The 12,151-nt window shown below is 33.1% G+C and overlaps 1 protein-coding gene across 4 annotated transcripts in view; it reads left to right on the forward strand.

The window, feature by feature from the left end:
- PPP4R3B (protein phosphatase 4 regulatory subunit 3B) overlaps nt 1-12,151 on the forward strand; it is a 63,584-nt gene that overhangs the window by 25,556 nt on the left and 25,877 nt on the right. For all 4 annotated transcript variants that reach the window (XM_033414202.2, XM_033414201.2, XM_004284384.4 and 1 more), the window contains exons 5-8: nt 789-866; nt 1,957-2,073; nt 3,564-3,680; nt 11,915-12,046. In XM_033414202.2, coding sequence (XP_033270093.1) covers nt 789-866; nt 1,957-2,073; nt 3,564-3,680; nt 11,915-12,046 — 444 coding nt within the window. The remainder of the gene's footprint in view (nt 1-788; nt 867-1,956; nt 2,074-3,563; nt 3,681-11,914; nt 12,047-12,151) is intronic.

The raw sequence follows: 12,151 nt of genomic DNA on the forward strand, positions 1-12,151 counted from the left end.
TAGCTATATCCTTTATATGTCATGCTTTGATTTTATTATCAACCATGCAGTTATCACTATTACAAATATTTTTAGGTTATGCTATTTTAATTACTTAAAAGTATTCAAATTATATTTCATAAAAGTGAATTTTGAAGATTATTGAAACTTAAAAGCATAACTTTCTTTCAGCACACTTTGATGGAAATCTCTAAAGTAAATTTCAATATTCATGTCAGTTTTTCCTTTGTAATTTAATTGTCCATATTTATTATAGAAAATTGGAAAATACAGATGAGCAAAAAAGAAAATCACTCATAATCCATCACCAAAAGATAATCACAGTTAACCTTTATAATCTTATCACTGCCAGAATTCAGTGTTCTTTATTGCTGTGTTTGTAACTCTCATTTTTCTAATCCACTGTGGACTAATGAGATCTTCAGACTTGTTTGAATTACGTTTAAATTAAGCGTAAATAAATAGACCCTGAAAGGGAGCTAGAGAGGCTCTCGGTTAAGGTAAATAGAGTTTTCATGCATGACCTCTTGAACATCTATTTTTTGTTTTTCAAAGAGTTCTTTATAGTTGAGGTTTCTGATTAAACAAGGTATTAATATGTCTAACTAATATTGAATGGTGTAGTCAAGTTTTGAAAATTATAATATGAATATACCTGGAATTTTAGGTTTTGTAATGGAATTGCTCTTAGGTTTTCAGCTATTTTTATTATAGTTTGTGAAATCATATAAATGAGTATAACTTTATACTTCTATTAAATTCATAGTAATTATTTTTTCTCATTGTAGGAAGATGAAAAGTTTTTGTCTGAAGTTTTTGCACAATTAACAGATGAGGCCACGGATGATGATAAACGACGTGAATTGGTAAGTTATTTATTACTGAAATTCACACCCTTAAAGAGCACTTACTCTTTTGGCATACACAGCTTTTAATATTGAAATTGTTAATTTAAGAGAAAAATTTTTGTAATTAGTATGAAAGATATAAACAGATGACCCTTGAGCAATGTGGGTTTGAACTGCAGGTTCCACTTAGACACAGATTTTTTTCAATAGTAAATACTACAGAACTACATGGTCCAAGGTTGCATGCGGAACCACAGATATGGAGGGCCTACTATAGAGTTACACACAGGTTTTTGACTTAGTGGAGGGTGGGCACTCCAACCCCTGTATTGTTCAGGGGTCACCTGTGTTTAAATTATACTATGAAATGATTATTTGCAAAGTTTCTAAAACTTACTGTTTTGTATATCATAGAAGTTTTTAGAGATATTTTGACGTGGTTTTATTCCTCCCAGTGAGGGAATATGTGCCTTATAAATTACAAAATCAAGACGTGGTTTATGTTAGGACAGAAGTACAAACTCACACATTTTTATGGTTGTAGATACATTATTGAGATGCTTTTTTTGTTTTGTTAAACAAGAGGTAGGGAGAATCCTTCTTGAATAAACGAATGATGAATTGGTTCTTGGAAGTGTTTTTCTTCTTTAGAATGTGTTGGTAATCACTTTTTTGAGATATAAACCATGCTCTGGGGAAAGAGAATGGTGATTGCTGTGTACCAGCAGTTTGCCAGTTTTTCAAACCTTATAATCAGATACTAAAGAAGTAATGAAAGATTGCTGACTTAAAATCAGCCACGTCATCTTTGGTATAGTTATTTCTCAGTTTTCTCATTTATAAAATTAGCCCTTTATTCTAGGAAATCTCTAATGTTCCTTACAATTCTTAAAAATTGAATTGTGCTTTATGAGTGTTCCCTGAAAACCCAGCCACCATTTATTATAGCATGGTTTCTATGTTCTTTAGCTTTTGAGGAGCCAGGATACCCTAAAAACTCTAGGTCCCTGAGAAGGTTAATTCCACACTGTGGTAGATCACATTACAGTTTGCCTCAGAGTTACTTTTAATGTGTGTCAACTTCTCACTATTCTTTCTAACATTACAGGTTAATTTTTTCAAGGAATTTTGTGCATTTTCTCAGACATTACAACCTCAAAACAGGGATGCATTTTTCAAAACTTTGGCAAAGTTGGGGATTCTTCCTGCTCTTGAAATTGTAATGGTAATTATATAGCTTCTTTTCATGTTTTTGAAATTGTGAATTTGTAATAGATTTATATTGTGGATGGGAAATAATTTTTTATAGTAATGCATATTGAATTTTGTAATTTTAGATTATGATTCATTTGGTAGTGAGTCATAAAACCTCTTCAGATTTTTATTAACTTAAATTTGTAATATTAACATATGATTCATATAATATGGCTTCAAGTAAATAAAAATCCCACATGGTTTTACGAGACTGTTATCTCTTCTATAACAAAATTAAGTATGTTTCATAGAAACTAATAAAATACCTTTCCTTTTTAGACCAGTGAATGGGAGAAGGGCAGACTGGACCAAGGGGGCTCGTGCTACAATATGGGGTTAAGGGAGTGATTCTCTCTCCTACTTTTGTTTATATGAGCTTTATCCACTGGCATTTATTGTATGAAAAATTAAAACTGAGAAAATTTTAAGTACTTATTAATTCATTTTAAAATGATAATAACCCATTATATGTTAAGATAACTAATATAACTTTCATGAAAAAATAACTTTTCCAAAACAAAAAAATTTTAGTGAGACAAGTGGCATTGTTTCACATTTTTTGCCAATCCCTTTGATGCCTGGCGTAATAAAAGATAGCTAGGTTCTCATAGCAGCGTCTGCATTTAATCTGTTAACGATATTACATCTTGTAGCCTCTGGAAAACCCCACTATACTTGTGATAGACTGGGAGTGGAAAAGGCCAGTAATGCCGTAATATTTATTTTCATAATAAATAATATTATGAAAATAGTTTTAATCTCATGCAATTTTGAAAAGGGTGTTATAACCCCACTTTTCAGTGTGTGAGACCCCTCTCCAGGGTTCCCTGGGCCACACTTTGAGAACTGCTAAGTTAGGGAATGTTTTCAGAATCACCTGGAGATTTTTATCTTTGAATCATGTATCCTTCATGTACTGATAGGGAAAAAGCATTCAAAATCACTACCTTAGAAAACTAAGTTACGGAAAAGAGTGAAAATACCCAGATTGTTTTCAAAATCATCCTCTATTAGGAGAGTCATAAAAGGGAGAATCAGTTACTAAGGCCTAACTGGCAAACAGGACCAAAGACAGCTTCTGGAAAGTTTTAAAGCCTTAACTAGGAGACCTCATTCATATTTTTGCATATATTTAAATCAAGAATCCTCCCTCCCACCCCCCAAATTTTTTTGCAGCATTTGTAAAGCAGTGCTTTATAATCCTGTGCTGATTCTTATATTTAAATTCTCTGAATATTTATTTTTGTGGTGGTAAAGACAAAAACTGGCAGAAACTAATCATTGAGCTGCCTAAAGTTTTTAATATTTGTAAAAGAAAAGGATGGGAGAGATTATATGTTTTGATTCCAGTACCATGTCTAAATCCAAAAATTTGTTTGGCATAGATTTGGGAGAAAAAGGGGGAACGCAGGCATAACTTTTGTTCACAGTCTCTAAGTAACCTGATTTTCCTTTTATCAGGGCATGGATGATTTGCAAGTCAGATCAGCTGCTACAGATATATTTTCTTATCTAGTAGAGTTTAGTCCTTCCATGGTCCGAGAATTTGTAATGCAGGAAGCCCAGCAGAGTGATGACGTAAGTGATAATGCTCTGGTTCTATATGAATTACCTGTAAAATAGTGTTTGCAAACTGTTGAGAGAAAAGTCATAACCATAATTTTAACTGTTTATGAAGAATAATAATAGATTTCTGATCAGTTGTGACTTTGACAAGGCCAGAATATGTGGCAGTTGATTTGTTTATTGTAAAAACAAAAAAAATGCGTTCAAACTATTACTGAGATAAAGAGATTTAACGAATCAAATTCTTAATTCTTGGTTTTAAAAAAAGTTTCAAGTACTAATGAAATGTAATTCTGAACCCTTAGGTCAGGCACTTATCTAGTATAACTAAGAAGTGCTTTTACTGGTTCATTGTGTCTTTTTTTTAGTGGGGATGAATATTTAATAATGAAACCAATGTTGTGTTTTCCCACTACAAAAATATTTAAACTTTCCCCTTAATCTCTATTTAAAGACAAAGTGAACATATAGCTGTAATTGAAGTACCCTTTCTTATATTAAATATATGTTAGTGTTAAGTAGAAAATAACTGAAATACAACTATGTCCCTTCTTAAAGAAGGTTTAGATTCCCAATGTTATTTGATTCTTTTATGGTTTTGTTACTATTGAATTAAACTATAGTTGTTTTATATGTTTTGTTTTTTATTAATGTCCACTTAGATTTTTACATTCTATCTGTTAGATATTTCCAGGTTTTTTTTTTTTTAAAGCAATTTTATTTTAGAATTGGTTTGGGCTAACGCTATTATTTAGGCAGTAGAAAAGAAATAGAAGAAATATTTTGTGTTAAGTATATTTTAAAGTTTAAAAAACCCAAATGATGCTAAATCTGACTTTAAAGAAATAAATACCTAGCTTATTACAGTTTATAATCTCACTGTTGACATTCTTATCTTAGTGCCATCCTTTACAAAAGATAACTTTGAAATTAACACTTCTATTGCTTCATCCTTAGTGATGTGTGGGATTAAGAGCATTCAACATAAAATCTCTCAGACTATGAGAATAATAATTTACTATCTTAGAATTCTTAACTTTTACAGCTTTTATTTCTGTTTTCATTAGAAAGATTTTCTTGTTTACATTTAGTTGATGCATGAGACATGGGGAAGCAGTTACTGATCGTTAACAATGAAAAGTCCCTATTTAATTTCCCTTTTTCTTGTAGTCACAGTCTTCAAGGTCTTTCATTTCCCTGAATTTTCTGAGGTCTAACAATTTTCTAATTAAAAATTTTTGTTGCCTCAAAATAATTGTTAGCCCACAAATGAAAATAAATTACTTTTTTCTTAATTTCCAAAATTAAGGATTCTACATGCTGAATTCTACTATACTGAGTTGGTAGTAATGTTTAAAGGAAAGAAGAAATAACTTACCTGTGTATTCAGCGGGCAGTTGATATTTTGATGCTGTCTTAAAATAAATGCACAGCATTCAAACTTTTCTTTCTGGTACTGTGGGAGCAGATTTGGCTTTAGGAACATGGATTACAGTATTAAAATATGTGTTGACACACAAGGAAATAGCAATATTAACTTTTTTTTTTACTATAGTCATTATTTCTATCCAAGCTGGAAGGATAGATTTAGCAATAATTGCTGTGCGACAGATTTCAAACATTTTTATGCTAATGACCTTTGAAACATTCAGTAAAACTTCTTTTAGAATCTGACGGGATAAGTAATACAGCTACTGCTGAACTGCTTATTTTGGCAGGTATTTTCAGTGTATTTCTCACTTAGGAATAAATTCATATGTTAATTTCTATAGATATGATATTAGCCTTAGGGTTATTTTATTTTTTACTGAATTATTTCTAGAATTGTATACATGGAATTTGCTTCAAATTAATTCTGGAAAGCAAAATTTACCATAAAAAGAAATTTAAAATAAATACATAAGCTAATCTCTATGGGTTGACTGTTCAGTATTTTGTATTGAACATATCACACTTTATTTCTTAAAATTGTGTCAATTTTTAACTTTTTATTTTGAAGTAATTTTAAATTTACAGAAAAATTACAGTAATAGTACAAAGAACTCCCATATACACTTTACTCAGATTTCCCAATTGTTAATACTTTATTTCTTATTTGCTTTATCATTGTCTTTCTTTGCTTGTATTTGTATATACATATTTGCATACATAAATATATAATTAATTTTTTCTGAATCATTGAAGAAAAAGGTATGGAAATGATGTCACAGTGCTCCTTTACCCCTATTTGCTTCTGTGTCTATCTACTAAAACTCTACATTACCACTGTACAATTATCAAGTCAGGAAAGTCAGGAAATTAAATAACATTTTTACAATACTGTTATCTAACTACAGTCCTAATTCAGATTTTATCCGTTGTCTCCGTAATCCCCTTGTTACCCAAGACAAAAATGAAAACTTTCTGTTGTAGTATGTGAAAATTTGGATTTGTCTGATGTTTCCTCATGATTCAATTCAGGTTATTTCTTTGTGTCAGGAATAGTACAGAAGTAACATTTCTTTCAACATCATACCAAGAAATTCCCCCAACTTTAAAAAATGAGCTTACGTTTTCTTTGTCCAAGCTGTTTTGCCATTTCACAGACTAAAGAAGTTAGATTAAGTTCTTCTGTAGAATTTGAAGAACAGTTGTTGCTTTCTCTGAACACATCAGAATGGATTGAAAGAAGTATTGGTTCTGTAATACTTGTAACCTTCATTCAAGTAGCTGCAAGAGCAAATTTCATATGCATGAGCTTTTTTTATGATTCTTACATTTAGATAGTTTTTTAAAAACTGGTAGTGTTTCCACAACATACATCAGTTATTTTTATCCTGTTACCTCAGAATATTCTTCCTGCTCTTGCCATTCTTTCTTTCGCCTCTTATTTACTATATACATGGAATCTAAGTTACACAGATTCTGATGTTTTCTTGATCTTACCAGAAAGTGTCAGTACAAATTTTTCATGTTACTTTGTCATGATTGCCACTTGGCTAACAGTGAGTGTGTAATGCCATAGGTTATAAAATATATCTCAACATCAAGAAGTTAAAATTCTAAGAAATCTGTCTTAGAAGCAATGAAATAAAGTATGTTCTTTATGTTTCCCAATCAGAAAATAGAGATGTCACCTGATAATTGGGATAATCTCTAAATTCCATGTGTAGATACCCAAAACTTTCCCTCCGTTACTAATTATATATTTTCAGTATTTTTGGCAATATTGAAAAATTCTTACACCCACTTAAATGTACTTTAAAAACAAAAGTATGTGTTTCTAAGAATAGCATGAGGCTGGAGTGTGATGAAACCAACAGGAGTATCATTTCTCTAAAACTTGATTTAGAAACAACTAAAACTTTGAACTATCTCCCAGAAACTGTGGTTAAACTCACTTAAATGTTGCTATTTAGATGAAGGATGGCAAACTTTTCTTAAAGGACCAAAAGGTAAATAAGACTTGGTAGGCCCTCTGGTCTCTGTCATAACTCTGCCACTTTAGTATGAACTGTCTGTAGACAGTTTGAAAATGAATAGGTGTGGCTGTGTTCCAGTAAATGTTTTACTGTAAAACTATTTACAAAGTGAAGAACCAGCCAGGTAGTTTTGTAGTTTAATGACCCCTGACTTAGACCCCAGAATATTGCAAGTATTTAGAAACTGGTTCTAAATTGAAGGTTTTAATTGCAAAGCTACTATGGTGGTGTAAAGAGAAGTTAAAGAGACCATGGGGGGCTTCCCTGGTGGCACAGTGGTTGAGAGTCTGCCTGCCGATGCAGGGGACACGGCTTCGTGCCCCGGTCCGGGAAGATCCCACATGCCGCGGAGCGGCTGGGCCCATGAGCCATGGCCACTGAGCCTGTGCGTCCGGAGCCTGTGCTCTGCAACAGGAGAGGCCACAACAGTGAGAGGCCCGCGTACCGCAAAAAAAAAAAAAGAAAAAAAAAAAGAAAGAAAGAAATTAAGGAAAAAGACTTTCCCAGACAAAAACTGAAGAAGGAGTTCGTCAAAACTAGATCTGCCTTTTAAGACATGCTAAAGGGAGCTCTTCAAGTTGAAATGAAAGAACACTGAACAACAAAATTAAAGCATATGAAAGTGTAAATCTCACTGTGAAGGTAAATATATAGGCAAATATAGACCAATGGAATAATCTAATGGTGGTATGTAAATCACTTTTAATGCAGTATAAAAGGTAAAGACAAGATATTATGAATAACTACAACTACAGAAATTTGTTAATAGAGATACAATATAAAAAGAAATTCTGATACCAGTAACATAGTATGTGGGTTGGGGAATAAAAGTGTAGAGTTGTACACAATTGCTGATGAGAGATTAATATCCAAAACATGTAAGGACCTCCTGCAACTCAATAGCAAAAAAAAAAAACAACCCAATTTAAAAATGGGCAAAGGAACTGAATAGACATTTCTTCAGAGACATAAAAATAGCCAACAGGTGCATGTAAAGTGATCATCATCACTAATCATCCGGGAAATGCGCATCAAAATCACAATGAAGTATCGCCTCACACCTATTAGGATGGCTCTTATCAAAAAATCAAAAGGTAACAAGTCTTGTTAAGGATGTGGAGAAAAGAGAGCCCTTGTGTACTGTTGTGGGCCTGTACCTTGGTGCAGCTACTATGGAAAACAGTGTGGAAGCTCCTCAAAAATTAATAGAGAACTACCATATGATTCAGTAGCCCCACTAAGGATATAAATCCAAAGAAATTTAAATCAGATCTTGAAGAGATAGCTGCACTTTCATGTTCACTGCAGCATTATTCATAGTAGCCAAGACATGGATGCAACTGAAGTGTTCATCTGCAGATGAATGGATAAAGAAAATTTGTCATGCACATACAGTGGAATTTTATTCAACCTTAATAAAAGAAGGAAACCTGGCCACTTTTGACAACTTGGATGAACCTGGGGGACAATATGCTAAGTGAAATAAGCCAGACACAGAAGGACACAATAGTATATGATACTATTTATATGAGGAATATAAAATAGACTCATAGAAGCAGAGAGTATAATGGTGCTTGCCAGGAGATGGGGAGTAGAGGAAACAGGGAGGTATTAGTCAAAAGATACAGTTTCACTTTTACATGATGAACAAGTCCTAGAGATCTACTGTATAGCATATTACCTATAATTAATATTGTATACTTAAATATTTGCTAAGAGGGTAGATAGTATGTTAATTGTAATTGTTTTAATCCTAAAAAAAGAAAGAAAAACCAGCCTATAATAGTTTTACCTAATAAAAATTTTGTTTTATTCATGTCACAGTTAGTCAAGGAACAGCTCTATGATGCCAGAAGACTCATCTTATGAGTCAGTCATCCTGAGCTTCTGGTTTTAATGTCTGTTACTTTGAGGTTGCAAGATTGCTATTCCACCTCCAAGCAGGGAGAAGAAAGGGGGCAGAGGGCAAAATGGAGAGAGCTAGAGAGCTTTTCTGTTTCATTTTAAAGCTCTTTCTTAGAGGTTCCATTTAGCAGTTTTTGCTTGTATTTCTTTGGCCAGAAGTGCATCACCCTTAGCTGCAATGGAAACTGAGAAATACAGCGTTTTAGCTGAGTACATTGCCTCTCTGAACAAAGCTTGGGCTCTGTTAGCAGAACAAAGAGAATAGAGACTAAGTTGGCATCTAAGTAGTATCAGCCACAGCCCATCTCTGTAACTACCTAACGTCCATATACACTTTTCTTTCATCACTCACCCTTTCCTCAAGGGAGACTTCTGTATCCAGTCTGGAGACTTCACGTCCAGAATATTTGGGTGTTGTGCAGTCCTCTTCAGGTCCAGATAAGGCTCCTTATGTTTCAGGGACCTTTAAACAAAAAGATAATTTATCTGCCCCAACATCACAATTAAACTACTTTTGTTTGGAAGAAGGGAGAACATACATACAGCAGTCATTCATTCACAGCTATGATGCACTGGTCTGTCAAATATTTGTTGAATATCAGTAGCTTAGACTCATTGTCCTTAGAGGTTCTTGATTAACCATACCAGCTGTCCCTGGTTCTGTTCTCTAAAGAATTTCCCTTGCCCATTTTCTTCCAAAGCTTAGGTTCCTTCCCTTAGGACATTTTCAGCTGTGGCTGCATCTGAGCTAGGCAATGGAAGATGCCTTTCCTCCAGGGCTCTATTTTGTATTGTAGCCTATTTTCTGTCAGTGTGAGTTTTCTGACCCAGTGCTGGTCTTAGAGATCAAACAGTCATAGACTGTTGCAAAAGCTTACTTTACAGTTAAGCTTCCTCTACTGTTTAGTAGGCTTCCAAATTATTTTCTTGTGTATTCTAGACATCTTATCTAAGCATAATTTTTAAACCCGAAGGTTCCCGTTTACCTACTGACCTCTGTGCCCTTGCTTTCTCAAGCTCGGGTACCCTAAAAAGTTCTACAGAATAGTATTCAATGGTGCATATACCTTTGTCTGTCAAGGAAGTTTTACACGTCTTTGAGAAAGGCAGTTTTGATCTCCTGAAAAGGCTATAGTTCTCTGTAGCAGTCTATTTCACTATGAAATATATAAATTGGCTTTTTTCACTTCCACAAGTCACCAGATTATGGGACTCTCAGTCAGCACAGGTCATTTCCCTTTTATCTTTGCGTGTAGACCAGCAGAATTTGGTATTGGTACTTATGAGGCAGGATTTGTAAGAAACTACATTTGAGAGAGAAGGGTAAAAAGCTTTTTAAGTATATATATTGAAATATTATTTTAGTGTATGAGCTATACCTTAAGAAGTCTTTCTTGCAACTGTGTTTTCATTTAGATGTAACTTAAATTCATCATTTATATATATATTTTTTGGCCTAGTTTTAGATGAATGAACTTATTATGTAAGAGGAGGAATGAACTTATGTAATTGCTTATATATAATTGAGCAAATTATCTGAGCCCCTAATTAACTGGTAGAATCCAAGTTGTACACACTGGTATGAATTTTAAAGTAAGTAAATACCATATCATTGTTCTGAAGAAAGCTCACTAGCTGATACCTTTTGTAATATCTTAACATTTTATATGTGATATACTTTGCTGAACATACCAGAATAAGAAACAGGAGCGGATTAAGGTGGAATTTGCTCTTTCTCCTCTAACTGAAATAAGGCTTGAGTCTATTAATGTAGCTCTGTGAATTATATTTCATAATTTCTCTTTGAAGAAATTTCATTGTTTCTGATGCCATGATAGAATTATTCATTGGTGTTCAAATTTTGAGACATGGTAGAGGGTAAGATTCTAATTTTAAGCAGTTAAGTTGCTATGACATGGTTTTTGATGGTTCTTCATTGCATTTAATATCACAATTTCACCGGGAAATATTTTAGCATAACACAGTATGTTAAATTTGGGAGGGACTAGAAAAGCAAAATAATTACAAAATGTGCTTTATACTGGAACTTTTCTTTTTATTATTTTACAAAATTCTCCCAATTCAACAAATTTATCTTCATTCCATGCAGTTCTTTTATTTCATCTCCTTCAGTTACTACCTTTCTTCCCCCAATAATAAACCTGTTCTCAAATCCTCTGAGTTGATGTCAAAACTTTTTCCTTTGACCTGAACCATCACTTTTTATCCTATTTTAATGCTTAAGGTGTCTACTTTTAAAATATAGGCAGAAAGCAAATAAATTTTGTATCTGCAAAGCTGCTTTGTAGCTCTTTATATTAAGACCCAAGAACATGTTACTAATGTAATAATAAGTCTATTTGGCTGCTTTAGATCATTATATAACACTGTGTACCCTTTTACCTCTTGTGGAGAGCTGTGTACTGGGTTATTTTTTCTCATATTTTTGTCAGAAAGGATTTTCTTGTTAGAAGCTGACATACTAATCTGTGTTCTGGGGTCACTTGATGTGTGTAATCTTGGGTTTAGTCAACTTCTAAATTCATGCCTGAAGCTAAAACCTAGACTGAAAATATGTTAGAACCTCCAGTGAACAAGAATTTCTGGTAAATGATTTTGTTTTCCATTGCCTATGTTGATGATATTGTAAGCTGTCATGTGCTCTGATTTTTGCATTGTGTTGTTTTATTTTTGAGTGGGCTTCTTTATGCTCTGGTGTGTTTATAGAACTTTGAAAACATTGGGGAAAAAAGGTTTAAATAAGTTCATCCATTCTTTGTTTTTGTTTTTTTTTTTCTGTATGATTCCGATTTTGTTCTTTCAGCTGGTACGTTTGTCTTATATCCAAACCAGGTCTCACAGAAACACATTTTCTTTCAGGATATCCTTCTCATTAATGTAGTAATTGAACAAATGATCTGTGATACTGATCCTGAGCTAGGAGGTGCTGTTCAGTTAATGGGACTTCTTCGTACTCTAATTGATCCAGAGAACATGCTGGCTACAACTAATGTAAGAAATTACTCTGCGATAGAAACGTTTTGGTCTAGTCAGTTTTAAATGATTTTATATACAATAAGTTATGTATAAATATATGTAAAAATCAAAATTTTGTAA

Source organism: Orcinus orca, chromosome 13 (assembly GCF_937001465.1).
Source record: "Orcinus orca chromosome 13, mOrcOrc1.1, whole genome shotgun sequence".
In the NCBI taxonomy this organism is placed as follows: Eukaryota; Metazoa; Chordata; class Mammalia; order Artiodactyla; family Delphinidae; genus Orcinus; species Orcinus orca.